The following is a 20,301-nucleotide window of genomic DNA, read 5'->3' on the forward strand; positions in this document are numbered from 1 at the left end:
TAGAAAAGTGACCCAGCAGTGACCAATGATCATAACACGTAGCATGTTTTCTTAGATGGCCCCTCCCTGTCGGGCAAAACAGGTGGGGCTGTGTGTATCTGCACATCTCTGCACACACACGCTTGTGCATGTGCCTGTGAATGTCCGCGCCCATGTGGCTCCTGTGTGCACGCACAGGCATGGGTGTGTGAGTGTGCAGGTCCATGTGTGGACTACATTATGACTTGGTGTGCACAACTGTACACCCATGTGTGAGTGCATGCATATGTGTTCCCGCAGATATGCACCCACGTGTGTGTATGCACATGCAACACATATGTGTGCATGCACGTTCTTGTGTGTTTGTATGAGAGAGAGAGAGAGAGAAACTTCCAACTGCAGATTGTCAGCTATTTCTCTCTTGTCTGTGTGAGCACTCTCTGAACTAATGTTTTGGGGAAGGAGGCAACATTACCGGAAAGTGAGCTAATTAGTCTTGCTCACCTTGGACGAAATCAATCTCCATTTTGAGAATGCGCATAGCGCATAAACTCTAATACAAAGCCAATAAGTTGAGACACACACACACACACACACTCCCACTCCACTTCTCCCCGGTTGCTGTGGGATTGGGAAGGCATGCATTTGAAACGAATGTTGCATTTTACAAATAATTTATGGAGGATCAAAGACTGGTCACTTGAGACCTGGTGTCGAGACAGCCTGTGCTCTCTGGCAGAAAGAGGGAGCCTGCCTCTCCCCCTAGTCACAGCATGATGTTTTTTCCCCCTCTTGCACTGCCTGACCCAGAAACCCAGGACAAATTACACGCAAACCTCTGATTACTTTATGTTAGAGCATCTTGAAATATTTCAGTGGGTAGTTAATCCCAAAGGTGCGTTCCTCCTTAAGGTTGGGAACGGTGAAGAATAACCCGGAGATGGAAAAATTATTCTTCTGGGTATGGGCTTACACATCTAAGCCATCTATTATTTCTTCTTCAGTTCGTGGGCCTTACGGGAGGTCATTTTTGAATAAAAACAAAGGAAAGAAGGGATTCGCTAGAGACGGTACTTTATTTAAGTGTCCTTATATATAATATTTCTTCCTCCTGACGCCGCCTGCTGTTCCAGAACCCCACCCAGAATAACCACACGCTGTGTGTGATCAGCAAACCTCTTCATGGCTGTGGCTGTTTCTCAGACGTGCCTTCTTTCCGGCGCCCTTGGCAGTTGATCTGCGTGTGTTGGTCAGACGTTTTGCAGGCTGACCCTCAGCCGGGCTGTGTCTGTGGTTATTCTCCTTTGGAGTTGGCTCCAGCTCCCTCCCCGTGCCCGGTCCCCTCAGGGCGCTGGGGCTCCTAGGAGATGCTGCTTTTTGCCCTCACAGAGGCCTCTGACTCTGCTTCTCTGTGGGTTAGCACGGGCTGTGCCCACCCCTGAAGTGTTCGTAGGAATCTCTTGCCCACTAACCCCGTGCGCGCCAGCCAGGAGATGCGGAAAATGGCTGTCCCACTTGTCTTTCTTTGTCTGGGTTTGGCGCGCGTGTTAGCTTGAATTGCCCAGGTTTTTCCACGGCTTGGATCTCCGTGCCACAGCCTGGTTTGGCTGTTTGTACCTTGGTCTGGATCTATTCACTCCCTATGCCCGCCTTAGTTTCTATATTCTCAGTTCTCAGTGAAAGCCATCCTGTTTGGATTAGAGAGGAAGGCGGAGCATTTCTTACTCCTTATTTCCCCCGGGGTTTGACCATATATTTAGCCAATCTTTCGCTCGACCCTACCTTCGGGTGTGTTGTGAAGCATCTGAAGACTCCAAGGATAGGTTTTTCTGTCTCTGGTTGAAGAACTTGTTGAGTTTATGGGGAGATTTTCGGTATCGCTTCCTACCGCGCCATCACTGTGACGTCATCTCCTCGTCTGTGGTTATTCTCGTGGCTAGACTGGGATTGTGGGTTCTGGGGAGAAAGACCAGAGCTTCAAGGTGTCATTTTTTATCACCTGACGTCACCCGTACACGCTATCAACGGGAACTTATCGCTGTTGACGTGAACTTGGCCCTGCCCTCCACACCCCGGGCTGCGATGGTGTTTGTCCGCTTTCTCCACAGCCGCACCTGCGTGCCAGCTGCCCTCTTTGCAAGGAAGTCCGGGAGTGCAGGGCGAGGTAGCTGCAGAAGATACAGGAGGCCTTCTGTGTGGATTCATTTATTCTGCCCCAATTCTTTACCTAGTATTTATTTATATTGGCTTGAACCTGTGGGTATTTAGTTTTTGCTTTGAGGTACAACCCAATATCACTTATTTTTCACTCGAGTGATTCCAGCATTGGCCACAGGGGGGTGCTCTCCATGGGCATCTGTGCCCCATTGGCAGAGCCCAACATTGTGGATTTGTGTGCGTCTCTCTGAGGTCTTTCTTCTTCTTCTTCTTCTTTTTCTTCTTCTTCTTCTTCTTCTTCTTCTTCTTCTTCTTCTTCTTCTTCTTCTTCTTCTTCTTCTTCTTCTTCCTCCTCCTCCTCCTCCTCCTCCTCCTCCTCCTCCTCCTCTTCTTCTTCTTCTTGTATTTTTCTGAAGTGAGAAGTAGGGGTGTGGTGTAGAGAGACAGACATCTGCATGCACCCGACCAGGATCCACCTGACATGTTTACCAGGGGGCGATGCTCTGCCCATCTGGGGCATTGCTCTGTTGCAACGAGAGCCATCCTAGTGCCTGAGGCAGAGGCCATGGAGCTGTCCCCAGTGCCCGGGCCAACTTTTCTCGAATGGAGCCTTGGCTGTGGGAGGGGAAGAGAGAGACAGAGAGGAAGGAGAGGGGGAGGGGTGGAGAAGCAGATGGGCGCTTCTCCTGTGTGCCCTGGCCGGGAATCGAACCCGGGACTTCCACACACCAGGCAGACACTCTACCACTGAGCCAACCAGGTAGGGCAGAGATCTTACTTCTTTTTAATGGCATTATAAGATGCCACAGGCTCACCTTGTATGTGTCCACTTCAGCCCTGGAGTCAGCCGTTTCTCCAAGGAGCCCCGGTCTCTTTTCCTGGAGAACGGTGTTAAGACACCAAGATTTGGGCTCCCGGTGTGCTTACTGCTGCTGGAGCGTCATTGCTTCTGAGTTCTCTCCACTGAGAGAACACAGAACCGTGTGTACTAATCTGTATCTTTATACACAGATCGATAGCTGTTCTAATACAGTCATCAGTCTCTATATTAAGCTAAAAAAAAGGAGTTCACACTGATGTCTCCCACTCTTGTCCATCTGCCCAACGATAATTCCAGCATCCACCTTTGTTGGTCTGTGGCCCCCTACTCCATCAATGAGCGTAACTCCCACCACGCACCATCCATGTGCTCAGTTGTTCCATTTCCATACGCATTTAGGGCAATATCAGAATTCTTAGCCTGCCTTCCCATGGGGAGCGGCTCTAGCTGCCGGACCAGATAAAGTGCTTTTGTACAGTTCCTGTGCCTAGTAGTCCTATTGTCTCCACTCCAGTCAGTCAGAGCAGCAATCCCCAGTCCCCTTTAGTGACACTGTTTTTTCATTCATTTGTAATGCAGTAGATTTTATTTTGTCACAGTCTGCATTCCACCCTAGGATCCTCTGATCTCCTAAGTGATTTTTTTTTTTACATTTGCATACAGTAAGGCTCACTCTCTGTGCTGTGTGAATTTCACTAGTTTCTGATAAATGCACTGTGCCATGTATCCACAAGTAGAGTAGTATACAGAACAGTTTCACCAATTTATTGATGGGTTGGTTTTTAGAGGACGAGGAAGGGGGAGAGAGAGAGAAACATCGGTTTGTTGTTGCACTCGTTTATGCATTCGTTGGTTGATTCTTGTATGTGTCCCAATCGAGGATCAAACCCACAACCTTGGCATATTAGACGATGCTCTACCCAACTGAGCTACCCGCCCAGGATTAGGACTTCAACATAGGAATTTTGAAGGGATGCAATCCAGTCAATAGCATCAATGAACTATGTGTGTGTGTGTGTGTGTGTGTATAAAATATATATATATAAAATATACATATATATTTTTTTACAGGGACAGAGAGAGAGGGATAGATAGGGACAGACATACAGGAACAGAGCGAGATGAGAAGCATCAATCATCAGTGTTTCGTTGTGACACCTTAGTTGTTCATTGATTGCTTTCTCATATGTGCCTTGACCGTGGGGCTACAGCAGACCGGGTAACCCCTTGCTCCAGCCAGCGACCTTAGGTCCAAGCTGGTGAGCTTTTTTGCTTAAGCCAGATGAGCCCGTGCTCAAGCTGGCGACCTCGGGGTCTCGAACCTGGGTCCTTGGCATCCCAGTCTGACGCTCTATCCACTGCACCACCGCCTGGTCAGGCTGAACTATATTATAATTTATATACTGCCCTGGCTGGTGGTGCAGTGGATAGAGCACCTCCCTGGAGTGTCAATGTCACTAGTTCAAGCCCAGGGTTGCAGGTTTGATCCCAAGGTTGCTGGTTCCCCCCGAGGTCACCAATTTGAGCCCAGGTCAGAACACATAGGAGAAACAATCAATGGCATAACTAAAGTAGAACAACAGGTTGATGCCTCCCTCCCTCTCTTTCTCAAAAAAAAAAAAAAAAGAAAGAAAGAAAGAAAGAAAAAAATTAGGTACTATCAGCACGTGAGAAGCAATGTAGAATAGTATAGACTGATAGATTTTAATGGTTTTTGTCTCTTACGTTTCAGGCAAACGCTTTTCTTTTTCATATTTTTAATTCATTAATGTTTCACTTGTTTGTACTTGATGTTTTTCAGGGATTTTGTTTGTTTGTTTGTTTGTTTTGCTTTGTGTTTATAATATGCAGATCCCTGAAGACATTTTAGGGAGAAAACAAGATGGACCTTCCTCTTTACTTTTTTCCTAAACCATTAAAAATCACCACACTGGATGTCTCACTGGCAACTTCATCTTGAATACCTCAACCCGAGGTCATGGCTTGTGCCTTTTTTTCCCCCTTCTAACTCTTTCAACACTTCCTGGAGATGGCGGAGGGTTGGAGAGGTTGGACCAGATGGGTCCTGAAGTCCTTTGTGTTGCTGGCATCTGACGGTCCTATTTTTGTCCAAAGCCCTCAGGAAATAAAACTGCAGGGTAAATAATGGAAAGGAAAAAAAAGGGGGCATCCAATGTGAAAGTGCTGTGGGCAATTCCTTTTTTTAGATAAACTCCTAAGAAATGATTCTGTTTCCTTCGGCATGGAATTGGACCACTCTTGACGTCACAGGCTCAACCTGGGCAACTCCCCCCCCCCCCTTTAAGTTTCAAGAAGGCAATAGAAGTAAGTATAAGGAATATAGGATTTGAGAGGGGGGTGAATTTTTCCTTCCGATGTTTTCTGTGGGGCTTGGGTTAAAATCCACAACCCAGGAACAAGGGACCAATGGTGAGTTTTCCAAACCCTTTATGGTCGTCAGCAAAAGGTAGAGAGAGGGGTGAAACTTGACTGTTCTTTGGACAATTTCTAGATGAGAATGTGTGTCTGGTTTTTGTGCCAGGGTAATTCTGGTCTCACCGAAGAAGTTGGTGTGGTGGGAAGTATTCTACTTTTATTTAAGTTTTGGAAGAGGTTCTATAGAATTGCTATAGTTTGATCCATAATATGTTCGGTATAGTTCACCAGGAAAGCCATCTGGGCTGTGCGTTGTCCCTTCTGGGACGTTTTCATTAGGAGGTCAAGCTCCTTAATAGATACAGAGGTATTTGTATTTTCTATTACTTCCTGAGGTGAATCTTGTTTTGCATGCCTTAGTCCATATTTGTCCCAGTAGAGCCCGAGCTCTAGGTCGATCAGGCATCCCTGATTCGACTTCCCTGTGCGGTGGGACACTCCTGCTTATCAGCAGGGCTGGCGGCCTCTTGGGGACTACTCTTGAGGTGGCCGTGAGGAATTCTACTTATTGGTACCAAGACCAATCGTCAGCAAAGGAAAGACACGACCAACACACAAGTTAGTTGCAAGAATCACACAGGCAGTTTATTTTTATTTATTTATTTATTTATTTTTTGTATTCTTCTGAAGCTGGAAACGGGGAGAGACAGTCAGACAGACTCCCTCATGCGCCCGACCGGGATCCACCCGGCACGCCCACCAGGGGGCGATGCTCTGCCCACCAGGGGGTGATGCTCTGCCCCTCTGGGGCATCGCTCTGCCGCGACCAGAGCCACTCTAGCGCCTGGGGCAGAGGCCAAGGAGCCATCCCCAGCGCCCGGGCCATCTTTGCTCCAATGGAGCCTTGGCTGCGGGAGGGGAAGAGAGAGACAGAGAGAAAGGAGGGGGGGGGGTGGAGAAGCAAATGGGCGTTTCTCCCATGTGCCCTGGCCAGGAATCGAACCTGGGTCCCCCGCACGCCAGGCCGACGCTCTACCGCTGAGCCAACCGGCCAGGGCCTCACACAGGCAGTTTATTACTCACAAATCCTTTTGGCGTGCCTGGGTACAGCTTAAGACACCCCCCCGTCAGCGTGCTCATCTCGGCTGCCCCCCCCCACCCCCACCCCCGTCAGCGTGCTCATCTCGGCTGTCCTTGGTCAGAGCTCAGAGCGGTGTGGAGACAGTCCACATACAATGTTGGAGTCTGAGTGACTAACACAGCAGGGGGCCCCTTAGTGGTTTATGCCTTCTAACAGGTGTCAATCTACAGGATTACCATCTCAAAACCACCTTTTTGGAGTTCCTATCAGGGAGCCCTTTTTATGTTCATCTACAGAATTGTCACATCAAGCCACTTTTTATCTGTATGTAACGTCACACACACACTAACTGTGCCCTGCGCGAAAGGCAGAGTCTGTCTGTCATATCTGTCAACACCCCAGATCAGTTCTCACCAGAGGGCACAGCCTTATTCACGTGCCCTAATGGCATTTAATATTATAGCCTCACTTGTTTCTATATATCTCCTATCTTTTTCTGTATTTCTATATGGATATATGTTTTAATATGTTATTTTCTTAATCTACTTCTCATAATATGTTATTTTCTTAATCTACTTCTCACCTAGCTGTAGAATTTGTGGTGCTGTCACTTGTCTCAGTCAATTAATGTTGATACTTTATATCAGGGGTCCCCAAACTTTTTTTTTTTTTTTTTTTTTTTTTTTTTTTTTTTTTTTTTTCATTTTTTCTGAAGCTGGAAACAGGGAGAGACAGTCAGACAGACTCCCGCATGCGCCCGACCGGGATCCACCCGGCACGCCCACCATGGGGCGACGCTCTGCCCACCAGGGGGCGATGCTCTGCCCATCCTGGGCGTCGCCATGTTGCGACCAGAGCCACTCTAGCGCCTGGGGCAGAGGCCACAGAGCCATCCCCAGCGCCCGGGCCATCTTTGCTCCAATGGAGCCTTGGCTGCGGGAGGGGAAGAGAGAGACAGAGAGGAAAGCGCGGCGGAGGGGTGGAGAAGCAAATGGGCGCTTCTCCTGTGTGCCCTGGCCGGAATCGAACCCGGGTCCTCCGCACGCTAGGCCGACGCTCTACCGCTGAGCCAACCGGCCAGGGCAACCCCCAAACTTTTTACACAGGGGGCCGGCCAGTTCACTGTCCCTCAGACCGTGGGAGGGCCGGACTATAAAAAAAAAAACAACTATGAACAAATCCCTATGCACACTGCACATATCTTATTTTAAAGTAAAAAAAACAAAACGGGAACAAATACAATATTTAAAATAAAGAACAAGTAAATTTAAATCAGCAAACTGACCAGTATTTCAATGGGAACTATGCTCCTCTCACTGACCACCAATGAAAGAGGTGCCCCTTCTGGAAGTGCGGCGGAGGCCGGATAAATGGCCTCAGGGGGCCACATGCAGCCCCTGGGCTGTAGTTTGGAGACCCCCGCTTTATATCATCTTTGCTTTTCTTTTTCCCTTGATCCATTTGGGCCAGAAGTATATCAATTTTATTGCTATTCTGCTTGAAATTACTTTTGATTTCATTGACTTTCTTCTTTTTTTGTGACAGAGTCAGAGAGAGGGACAGATAGGGACAGACAGACAGGAAGGGAGAGAGATGAGAAGCATCAATTCTTTGTTGCAGCTCCTTAGTTGTTCATTGATTGCTTTCTCATATGTGCCTTGACCGTGGGGCTACAGCAGAGCGAGTGACCCCTTGCTCAAGCCAGCGACCTTGGGCTCAAGCCAGCAACCATGGGATCATGTCTATGATCCCACGCTCAAACCAGCGACCCTTCATTCAATCTGGGGACCTCAAGTTTTGAACCTGGGTCCTCTGCGTCCCGGTCCAATGCTCTATCCACTGCGCCACCGCCTGGTTAGGCTTTGTTGTTTTTTTGTTTGTTTGTTTTCTAGTTCATTGATTTCTGATGAGGTCTGTATTATCTTCTGCTTACTTTGCTTTACTTTTTGTTTTTCTAGCAGAAGCTGAGGTCACTGACTGGGTCCCTTTCTAATACAAATGTTCAGGGTTAGATGTCTCTGTAGGGGTCAGCATAAGTGCCCTCCCACCCACTCTGATAACACTGCATTTTTATTTTCATTCAGATCAAAATACAGCATTTCCTGTTTCTCTTTGGGTGCTTTCTTTGATTCATGGGTTATTTTGAAATCTGTTATTTAGTTTCCAATGACTGGGGACCATTTTTTTTCCAAGGATGTTTCTTGAAAGGAGACCTAATATTTCTCATTCCCTGTGCTCAGACAATACTCTGTGTGTTGTCAAATTTTTATACCCACCTGTGAGGCCTTGTGCTCAGACCCCTCCTCTCTGAACCGATCTCCTAATAGGATCCTGCCCTCACACCAGATTTTTGCCCTTTGTGTGTGTATGTGTGTGTGTGTGTGTGTGTGTGTGAACGTGCTGAGCCCACGGGGTCCCTTCTTTGTGGGTCTCCTGCCCACCATGCAGGCATAGGATACCTCACTTTCCTCAGGTCTGCTCAAAGTCCCCTGGACCCAGAGGCCGCTTACACCAGCCTCCCCCTTCTCTGTGCCGTATTCCCCTTGACCACGTCCCACCTCACCTCACAGAGCGCCCGTGCACGTGACGACTGTCTGCTATCTCGGTCCCACAACTAGAGGAAAAACAGTCCGCGACGTGTCCCTGTTCAGCTCCGCCCCTCCCCACCCCCCAGGGCCGGAACTCGGTCTGCAGTGCCTGGTGAGCCAATGAGCGCGTGCAGAAACCCCAGGCTGTCCTCACCCCGAGAGTTTCCCCGACAACTGCAGATGCCAGGGCTTCCATTTTGTTGCATACCAGAGAAATAATCACGGGTTTTCAAAGCTGCTTATGAAAAAAAAAAAAAAAAGAAAAAGCTGCACATGGAAGAGCTCCCTCCTGTAATGAAAACCCTTGTTGGGTTTCCTGAAGGTCCAATTGTGATGCAGATCTGTCTCCCTGGGGTAGCTGCTCCCTCCCTTTATCTCAAGGCCCATCTGGCTTCCTCCCTGGGGGAAACTGGTTTCCAGATGGAATTCCTTAAAGCAGAATTCCTCATTTTAAAAAATAATAATTTTTTAAAATTTATTGGGGTGACATGGGTCAATAAAATTATATAGGTTTCCAGTGTCCAATTTCTATGATAACATTGTCGGGATGTTGCATCGTGCGTTCACCACCCCGAGTCAAATCTTCTGTCACCGTGTATGGGACACCTCTTGACCCCTTTACCACTAACTCTTGAATCCTGGAAATGTTCCATCTGAGATGAGAGTGTCGGTGATGTGTCTGAGGGCCACAGCCTGGGATTCCTGGAGTGACATTTATGAGAGAGGGGACTTAGAATGAAACGGAGGAGCGACTTTTATATCATGTCAGAATAATTACAGCCCTGGCCGGTTGGCTCAGTGGTAGAGCGTCGGCCTGGCATGCAGGAGTCCCGGGTTCGATTCCCGGCCAGGGCACACAGGAGAAGCGCCCATCTGCTTCTCCACCCCTCCCCCTCTCCTTCCTCTCTGTCTCTCTCTTCCCCTCCCGCAGTCAAGGCTCCACTGGAGCAAAGTTGGCCTGGGCGCTGAGGATGGCTCTGTGGCCTCCGCCTCAGGTGCTAAGAAGAGCTCAGATGCTGAGCAACAGAACAACGCCCCAGATGGGCAGAGCATCGCCCCCTAGTGGTCTTGCCAGGTGGATCTCAATCATGGCACATGTGGGAGTCTGAATTAAAAAAAAAGAAGAATTCTGAATTAGGTCAGAGCGTGCCCGTTGTGCCTTTGTAGAGCGACACAGATAGGAACCGCGGCCTCTTCTTCTTCCATTTTCTTTGTACCTAAGCAGCCACAATAGGTTTTGGCTCCTGCAGTGTTCCTAATTCTGGGAGCCTCCCATCTGGCCGTTCCTCTTTAAAGCCTGCCCCGCAGACCCTGCTCGCTTCAAGGCACTCAGGAAGGAGGTTTCCAGGTCAGACGTCTTTGGAAACACTCCCTCACACTGGGGGAACCACAGTGTCCAGCAGCAGGTCAGGGACCAAGGACCCTGCAGCTCATTACCTGAGTAACCCCTGTCATTCTTTGGCCAGTGTCTCTCCAATGTATCTGACCTCAGGGTCTCATATTTTTTTTATTTTAATTTTTGTATTTTTCTGAAGTGAGAAGCGGGAGGCAGGCAGACAGACTCCCACATGCGCCCGACTGAGATCCACTCAGCATGCCCACCAGGGGCTGATGCTCTGCCCATCTGGAGCGTTGCTCTGTTGCAACCAGAGCCATTCTAGTGCCTGAGGCAGAGGCCACAGAGCCATCCCCAGCGCCCGGGCCAACTTTGCTCCAATGGAGCCTCGGCTGCGGGAGGGGAAGAGAGAGACAGAGAGGAAGGAGAGGGGGAGGGGTGGAGAAGCAGATGGGTGCTTCTCCTGTGTGCCCTGGCCGGGAATCGAACCTGGGACTTCCACATGCCAGGCCGATGCTTTACCACTGAGCAACCCGGCCAGGGCCTCAGGGTCTCATTTTGAAGGACACTTAGAGACATACAAATAAACCCATGTGGGGACAGAGGGCAGTCAGGTGTGGTCCCCCTGGGGGGTCTTAGCGATGCAGCTCAGGGGCCTTGACAGGTCCAGACCCACCCCGTGTGGCAACCTGGTGTCGGACAGAGCTCTCCTGCGGACAGCCAGAGCCGTTTTCCAAAGGAGGATGCCCAGGTGGCCAGCCATGGCTGGGGGTGGTGGTGGTGGGAGGAACAGCCTCGGCCTTGGGGCACTGCCCACTGTCCGGGGCACCTCGGCCGTGGCTGGAGCACCAGGAGGCAGGGGGGGTGCAGAGCCCACAGTCCACTTTCTCCCCAGATTTGAAGGGATCAGACAGCCAGGCTAGGTTTTTTATTTTTTAAGATTTTATTGATTGATTTCACAGAGGTGGGCAGGGATGAGAAGTAATTCCTTAACTTAGCTAGGTGTTCATTGGTGGCTTGTTCTATGTGCCTTGACTGGGCAAGCCCGGGGTTTCGAACCGGCGACCTCAGTATTCCAGATCAACTATCCACTGCGCCACCACAGCCGAGGCCATACTGGCTGTTTCGATGGAACACTTCCCTGAAAGCAGTTGGGGGTGGGGACATGATCAGGTTTTCTTTAATAAGAAAACCCCCACATTTTCTCTGATTTGTCCTTTTTAAAAAAAAAAAAAAAATGTTTCCACTGACTTGAGAGGGAGAGGGAGAGAGAAGCATCAACTTGCTGTTCTGCTGGTTGTGCACTCATTGGTTGCTTTCTTGTATGTGCCCCAACCGTGGGGTCAAACCTGCGGCCTCAGCACGCTAGGGCGACACTATCTGCTGAACCACCCAGCCAGGTCCTATGAGTGAGTTTATTTCTGGGTTCTTTCCTCTGTTCCATTGTTCTGTGTGCCTATTTTTTTTTTTTTTTTTTCATTTTTCTGAAGCTGGAAACAGGGAGAGACAGTCAGACAGACTCCCGCATGCGCCCGACCGGGACCCACCCGGCACGCCCACCAGGGGGCGATGCTCTGCCCATCCTGGGCGTCGCCATGTTGCGACCAGAGCCACTCTAGCGCCTGAGGCAGAGGCCAAGGAGCCATCCCCAGCGCCCGGGCCATCTTTGCTCCAATGGAGCCTTGGCTGCGGGAGGAGAAGAGAGAGACAGAGAGGAAGGAGAGGGGGAGGGGTGGAGAAGCAGATGGGCGCTTCTCCTGTGTGCCCTGGCCGGGAATCGAACCCGGGTCCTCCGCACGCTAGGCCGACGCTCTACCGCTGAGCCAACCGGCCAGGGCTCTGTGTGCCTATTTTTAATGCCAAGACCATACTGTTTTGATTACGTTGAGCTCTGTAAAACATTTTGATGGGGAAGTGTGATTCCTCCATCTTTATTTTTTCTTTCTCGAGATTGCTTCTGCAGGTTCTTCTGCGGTTCCCGGCAAGTTTCAGGATTGTTTGTTCTACTTCTGGGGGAACATGCCGTTGGCATGCTGATAGGGACCCACTGAATCTGCAGATTGCTTTGAGTATTAGAGATGTTTTCACAATAGTCACGTTTCTGCCTGTGGTCATGGAATATCTTTCCATTTATCAGTATCTTCTTTTCATTTCTTTCCTCAAGGTTGTACAGGTTTCCGTGGACAGGTCTTTTTCCGCCTTAGTTAAAAATTTTTTTTTTTTTGTATTTTTCTGAAGTTGGAAACGGGGAGGCAGTCAGACAGACTCCTGCATGCTCCTGACTGGGATCCACCCGGCATGCCCACCAGGGGGCGATGGGCAGTTGCTCTGTTGCGACCAGAGCCATTCTAGCGCCTGAGGCAGAGGCCACAGAGCCATCCTCAGCGCCCGGGCCAACTTTGCTCCAATGGAGCCCTGGCTGCGGGAGGGGAAGAGAGAGACAGAGAGGAAGGAGAGGGGGAGGGGTGGAGAAGCAGATGGGCGCTTCTCCTGTGTGCCTTGGCCGGGAATCGAACCCAGGACTCCTGCACGCCAGACCAATGCTCTACCACTGAGCCAATCGGCCAGGTCGACCTTAGTTAAAATTTGTTCCTGGTATGTATTCTTTTTGTGCAGTATCTAAGAATGGTCCCTTAGTTTCTCTTTCTGATGACTGATTAGTGCATAGGAAGGCACCTGACTTTTGTATATGTGTTTGTTGATTGTGTATCCTGTAAGTGTAGTGAGTTTATTTATTTGTTCTAACGGTTGTTGTTGGTGGAGCCTTTCAGATGTTCTATGTCGAATACCAGGCCACCCTCAACTTGAGATAGTTTCACCACTTCCTTTTCCAATGTGGATGCCTTTTATTTGTTTTTTGTTTTTTCTTGTCTGTTTGCTTTGGCCGGGACTTCCTGTACTCTGTTAGATAAAAGGGGTGAGAATGGGCGTCTCCGTCTTGTTCCCAATCCGAGAGGAGAAGCTTCCTATGTGTTTCAGACTTGAGTGTGGGGTTCATTGTGAGCTGGTCGTATCTGGCTTTTATTATATCCCCTCGATACCCACTCTGTGGAGAGCTTTTGTTGTTGTTGTTTTTACCACAAACTGATGTTGAATTTTATCCAGTGCTTCTCAGAACAAAAACTGTCCACTTTTCCGTGAGTTCTCTCGGTGATAAGGCAGTGGCCTCACAAGGCATGGGTCCCAGATGCTGAGTGGGAATCTGTTGGGATCTGTCCAGCGGAATGGGAAGGTGTGGGGACACAAATACGCCGCCACCACATGGGACACACATGGCAAGGAACACGAAACCGCCATGTTCTCACGATGCCTCCCACACGTGGGTGTACCTGTTGTCCTCACGTCCCGTCCCTCACCACATACAGAGGAAAAGCCTGTCCTTCCATCCCGCCTTCCTTAGATAAGAGGCCTTCCCCAGTCCTACCTCTCAAGCTCTCCCAACTCTTAAGTGTGAAGGACATCGGGGGTCTACGGAAACATGACCTTCCTGGGAAACCAGCTTTCTAGGAAGGACAGTTGGCCGTTGACACAGTCATAGAAAACGTCTAGAAATGGAATGGCCCAGGAGGATGACAATAACAGTGTGTCATCTGGAAGACAAAGTGTCTCATGCTTGAACAAATTAAGCCCCTGAAAAGTCAATGAAAAAGCTGGGAAAAATTTTACCCCAGCCAGGGACCTCCGTTGGTTAGAGCCTCCTCTTGATACAGCAAGGCTGTGGGTTCGATCCCTGGTCAGGGTACACACAGGAATCAACCAATGAATGCATGCATAAGTGGAACAACAAATTGATGTTTCTCTCTCTCTCTCTCTTTCAAATCAATCAATAAAAATCAATCAATAAATTAAACAAATTTTTAAATTTTTAAAAACTTGCACATGTTTTGAGAAGGTCTCCAATCAGCTGGCACAGAGTGGGCAGTGTCTAATGGAGGGCATGTATCCTGATGGTCCCAGCTGCAACCACCAGGGGGTTGATTTCTAATAATAAGAGGTCGTTGACGTTGTGGAGACACCCAGCTCGCTGGGCCCTGCTCTTCTGCGCTGACACCAGACTATGTGAGCGTCGAGGTCACCTTGCCAGTCAGCAGATGCAGCAACCCAAACCTCTCTTTGTGTTTCAGGCTGGGCTTCCCAATGATGGTCGTCTCTTGCATGGTGGGCATGTGCTACCTCCTTGTGGTTCACGTGGTGATGGGATGGAATTAATCGGAACCCATCACCTGAAGACGGAGGGGTACTCGACCCATCATCAACATCCAGAGAACACTCGCTCCCCCCCGAGACCGCTCTTGGGAGGAGAAAAGGTGCTTACCGTGGGAGGTGCTCTGGAGTGTGGACCGCTGGCCACCCACATCCTGACACGGCTGAATGCTGGCAAACCATGGCCAGTACGGGATAACTTAGCCAAGATTCCCCTACGGGAAGTATGTGGATTTCTCAACACTTGTGATGCTTTGTAAAAAAAAAAAAAAGGACACACATGCTATAATTATCCACCCCAAATGGCTTGCCATGTTCCACTATCCCTTCTCCTGACACACTGTCTCTCTCTAATTTTCTTCATGTAATCACTGTTCATGTTAAAATAATCAGCTGTCACATTGTATACCTTCTGAATACATCCTCTTCCTGGGAAAGGCATGCGATGTGTAAGGAAGCATTTTATATACTGAAATAAACTCTCTCCCTTGGCCCAAGGTCTTAGAATTGGTTATTCTCCTTATTATCTTTATTATTTATTATTATTACTATTATTATTTTATTATTTTGAGTAGTGTACCATCTGTAAAATCGCATTGGATGCCTATGCCTGTCTTGGGGAGTTTTTTATGTCATCCATCAGAAGTCTAGACAGCGGACAGGAGCTTGGTTCCCTCCGCCATTCCGCAGGTTTCTCTGTTCTCGATGGTTACAGCGGATGGGTACAGCGTCGACGCCGTTATTTGTCGAGTGAACGTTGACTGGCTCGCTGAGGCAGGCAGGCAGGCGCGCTGGGGCTCAGCTTGTTTTTCTTTATCGGATGCGGCTTCTTTTATAAAACGATGCCTGTGTGCTGTTTACTCGGGTATGTATCACAATAGGGTGACTTCCGAAGCCCCCCCCCCGGGAATCAGAAGGAGCCACACTGGGATCCCTTTGTTACCGGAAAGGGGACCTGGCCCCTTGGGGTCGTGCGTGTGCAGGAAAGATCTCACGAGGTGAGTCAGGTGATGTTGCCAGTATGTTGATTACACACAGCTGGGGACAGTGGCACACGGAAGGGCCTAGGATAGGAAAAGCAACAGGAGAGAGTCTGGGTGGGGCTGCTTTGCCTTCCTGGGAAGGCAGAGAAAGACTTTGGAGACAGATTCAAGGGGATTGGCCTGGGGGGGGGGGGCGAGCTGCCCGGTGCCCGTTGCTCCCCTGGTTGCCAGCCTCGTGGGGACCCTCAGAGTTTAGGAGATGCACCCCTGTGAGAGGAGGAGGAAGGCATGGGTGTGCTCCCAGGAGACAGAGCACAGGTGCCGGGTCCTTTGTTTTGAGGGCTTTTAATTTTCCATTGATTGGAGAGAGAGAGAGAGAGAAAGGAGCATCAACTTGTTCCACTGAGTTCCATTTAGTTGTGCACTCATTGATTGCTTCTCGGATTTGCCCTAACCGGGATTGAACCTGCGACCTCGGTGTGCAAGAAGGATGATCTACCCACTGAGTGCCCAGTCAGGGCCTGTTTTTGAGGTTTTTTTTTTAAAAGGCTGGGAGCTAAGGGGCAGTCTTCCGGGAAGATCTCATTAGGAGATTCCTCGGCTGTACCAGGTGTGCCCATTCAGGATCCTGATCGCTGTTGATGGGTCAGCCCCAGCCAAGGGCAGGGGGCTCATTGGTCAGGGCAACCGGTCCTGGTGTGTGTGGCCCAGCTGGGTCGGCTGCTTTGCTGGGTCTGGCGCTGAGACAGAACCGAGGCCCAGGATTCTCTCCAGGGAGGTGACTCTCTGTGTCCAGCTGTCAACCGCTTGGCCCGTCGACTCAGCTGTCTGCCTCCTGTTTTCCCACCGGCCTTGGCAAGGAGCCCCCCAGGTCCTCACTCCTGGCTTCCAGCTGTCTCCGCACCTCCCGCTTCCTGGCCACTGACAACCCTCAAGAGCCCGCGGGCCGATGGGGCCGTCGGACACGGTAACCGGGGAAAGGGTTCGGTTCGGTTCCAGGCTGTCTTGGATCCGTTCCTTGTGTTTCACTGTAGACGCTCGATTTGGACGCCTCAGCGCACGTCCCCCGGGCTGGTTTCTCTGCTGCGGAAGAGGAGACTGCGGGGTCCCCCACACTGGACAGTGTCCCCACCTTCTGGACCAGCAGTCAGACCAGGAGCACAGCGGGGGCCCTCTGGGGACGGCTTGGGGGCTCTTCCCACCCGTGTTCCTGATCCTCTCCCCCATCTGAGACTTGGGGAGAAGGGTCCGTGCCTGATAAAGATGGAGGAGCTTGAGGGCCACGCCGATCGATGGCTTAATATGGCCCGAGAAGCGGCTCTTTCCCGTGTAAAATTTCATACAGCCTGGAAAAAAAACACACCTGTGTCCTCTCTCTAGTTTGCGACGAGGGAACAGAGGAGCTTGGAAGGGCTAAACAAGAATCCAAGAGTATCTGCCGGGCACACGGCAGGGCTGCAATCCCACAGCACCTTCCTGCTCACCTGCCCCAGGTGTGGGATGCCCCCCCCCCCCCACAGGCACGGGCTCCCCCCCCCGCACGCACACACGCACGCACACACGCACGCACGCGCGCACGCCGAGTGAACCAGGTGCCCGCACCTCCTCTGTAAAACCGGCTTCACGATTTCTGAGGAACTCATGGCAGGAATTCTCCATTTCCTCGGCAAACCTGAACTGCCAGCCCGCCCGGTCTTCCCAGGAGAAATTAACAGCAAATAAGGAGACTGTGCCGGAGATAAAAATACATTTCTGCAAATCATGTGAAAAGCTGAGGCCCCAAATGAGTCTCTATTTCGATTCCAGACACAGTCTTCTCCTCCTCCTCCGGCAAGAGCTGTAATGAGAGGAAGGGAGGAGTGGGCGAGAGGGAAGGAGAGAGCTGCTTAACAGGCCTTGAACTTCAGGGTTCCCTCGGCCGGCTGCTGAGATGAACCAAAGGAGCCCTGGCTGGGTCGTTCGGCCGGTTAGAGCGCCGTCCCAGGACACCAGGGTTGCAGGTTTGATCCCCGGTCAGGGCACAAAGGAGAAGCAATCACTGCGTGCTCAACTAAGTGAAACAACGAGTTAATACCCTTCTCTCCCTCTCTCTCTTTTTCCCTTTTCCTCTCTCTGAAATTAATAGAAAACTTAAAAACAAAAAAACATATCCAAGCAGAAGAAACCACTAGCCAAAAAGCTCAAATCGTTGGACTAAAAAGTCAATATGTCTTTGAATGATTATAAACAATTTACAGGTTGCCTCTATGCAACCAACGTGGTGAGCATTCCCACGTCCGTGGGGGTCCCTGGGGCTGCGGTTAAGGCCACAAGGAGGAACACTGTGTGTGGGGTGTGTGTGTGAGGAACAGACCTGACTAAATGTTTGGCAAACATTTCATTTGTCCACCAAAGGCAAAAGACAAGTGGGGGGCGGGGTCCTCAGGTTACAACCGTCTCTACATATGACATTTTGAGTTTAGGACAGCCACTCCCATAAAAACTTAAAAAAAAAATTGAAACGTTTTGGCTTAGGCCATTAGCGTCGTCGTACTTCTGCGCTACATGGGCGAACTAGTTCCAGACCAGCCCGGAAGAACTCTGTAAGCAGGTAGAGGCCTGCAGCAGATCCCGTCCCCTCCACATCAGCTGCTTCTCGAGATGAAACACCTGTCGTACAGGTAGAATCCTCTCCAGCATCTCCTGACTGGTCCTCAGGCAATCCCGAGTCACCTGACCCCGTGTCTCCAGCACCTGCTGCGGGTTCTCCTGCCTCTCCAGCTTCCTCCTGCCCATGGGTGACTCTCTCCAACCTTAAATGCCCCTTCCGGTGTGCCAGCCAACCTCAGGAACGAAGGTAAGGAGTGTTTTTTACACTCATTTTTTTGTCATTTTTTTTTCGGTTACTACAGTACACTGTACAGTACAGTACATTTATGTCCTTGCCCTTTTTCGGTGGCTTACTTGTGTTTCTATGTTCTAGATGATGATGTTACAGCTGTGTTAGGATAGTAGGCACGTGACTTCGGCGAGGGTGTGTTTCGACTGACACCCACATTCGGGTTTTGTCACTGTCGTAGGAACAGAACTGTGTTGTCGCCCGAGGGCTCCCTGTATGTTCTCAGGAAGAACATAGTGGAAATATTTATTAGGTCGTCGTTGAGTCTGTATTTTATTTTATTCGTTACTTTGTTCTCCCCTGAGATGTGGACTTCACGGAAATGGAGAGACAGAAGTAATTGCCTCGTAAGCTGATTGTCCTCAGAGAGGAGGTGGCTAAAACCCCTTTGTGTCTCTAGTAATTGCCAAGTCTATTAGGTTGGCTTCCCTGGCAAATAGTCATTTAAAAAAAAATCCCATATTCTTTATAAAGTGGCAAATGTTCTTCGGAGGAAATTCATATGCAAATGAGGCTCAGCCTCTTCCCCGGGGGACACAGAGACAGGCTCTCCTGCATTCTGGTGGGAGTGACAGCAGCTGCCGCCACTGCTCTGTCAGTGCCAGCCCCTGGGTATGACAGTCACATGCTCTGTGGAGGGGACAGGGTCCAAGCGGAAGTGAAACCCCACTGGGGCCGCGGCCGAGACGGAGCGAGGGTCCCGGAGCAGACAGCCTTGGATGCAGCACGGGTGTTTCTGTGGGTCTGGGCGGGCCCCCCGTCTGTCTGTCTGATAGGTGCCCAGGCGGGGGGTGTGCTCGGGGGGAAGGGGGGATTGGGCCATGGTCAGGAGCAACTAAGCCAGGAAAGGAGGAGCCTGGCAGAATAGGCTGTAGGATGAGGGAGCACTGGACAGTTCTGGTCACAGGGAGCTATTCAGGAACACGGACCGATCACTGGTGTTCAGGCAGACGTGGGAGACCCCTGAGACGTCCCTGGTGAGAACGTCACCAGGGGTGACCCTTCCGAGAGGTCCCATTGTTCTGGAAACTCCGTGCCACGTAGGCAGGGGGATGCCTGCCGTTCAGACTCGGAACAGGTGTGGGAGCGGGTTGTAGAAAGTGTCTCCTCTCACCCCCCCACTCAGCCACCCACCAAGGCCACCCGTGGAACCCAGCCAGGTGCAGTGGGACCGTCTAACTGACGTCATCGTCTGCTGAGCTCGCAGACCCGACGGTGGTTCTGTTTAGTATAAAACATGCTGCATTCTGTACAGTGTCAAAGGGGGACCAAGTCAATCTGGGCGATCACTTGAGCGGTTTACAGAAATGTCTAATCATAGGCTTGTAACCTGAAATTCATAGAATATGTTCTGCTCACTGTAATTTGAAGAAAAAATTGGGTTTTTTTTTTGTTTTTTTTTAATATGTGCTCAATTCAAAATGACTGAAGCAGAGGATAGAACCTTCTGATGTGGGGCCTGGGTTGGTCATGTCTAGGTTGGTGGGCGGTTTGTGTTTGCTGAGGACCGCTGTCCTGACTGGCGTCTGGGGCTGCAAGCTCTTCCCCAGGAATCCACCATTCCAACCCTGGGGGTGGATGCCTCCAATTCCTGGGGTGTCAGTGTAGGGACTTGCAGGGGGGAGCCCCCCGAGGTTACCTGCCACCTTGGTTTGACTACAGTGGGGTCTCCTGCCCCCCAGGAGTGGGTTGGGGAGAGGGGTCTCTGTTCATGGGCTGCTGTAGCAGGGGTGGAAGAGGAAGACACTTCCCTGGACTCGGCCATTTGTAACCTTCCTGCCAGAGAAGGTTACACCCCTCCCACCACCACCATAGCCCCAGTCGGCCTCTGAATGGGGCTGGCGGGGTGTGTGTGTGTGTGTGTGTGTGAGGGGGAGTGACCCTCGGAGGGGGCAGCTGG

At 50.4% G+C, this 20,301-nt stretch overlaps 1 protein-coding gene across 5 annotated transcripts in view; it reads left to right on the top strand.

Annotated features, from left to right (window-relative positions):
* OCA2 (OCA2 melanosomal transmembrane protein) overlaps positions 1 to 15,038 on the top strand; it is a 75,681-nt gene extending 60,643 nt beyond the window's left edge. For all 5 annotated transcript variants that reach the window (XM_066355693.1, XM_066355697.1, XM_066355695.1 and 2 more), the window contains exon 24: positions 14,462 to 15,038. In XM_066355693.1, coding sequence (XP_066211790.1) covers positions 14,462 to 14,546 — 85 coding nt within the window. In that variant the 3' untranslated portion in view covers positions 14,547 to 15,038. The remainder of the gene's footprint in view (positions 1 to 14,461) is intronic.
* Positions 15,039 to 20,301: the final 5,263 nt, after the last annotated feature.

Source organism: Saccopteryx leptura, chromosome 13, assembly GCF_036850995.1.
Source record: "Saccopteryx leptura isolate mSacLep1 chromosome 13, mSacLep1_pri_phased_curated, whole genome shotgun sequence".
In the NCBI taxonomy this organism is placed as follows: Eukaryota; Metazoa; Chordata; class Mammalia; order Chiroptera; family Emballonuridae; genus Saccopteryx; species Saccopteryx leptura.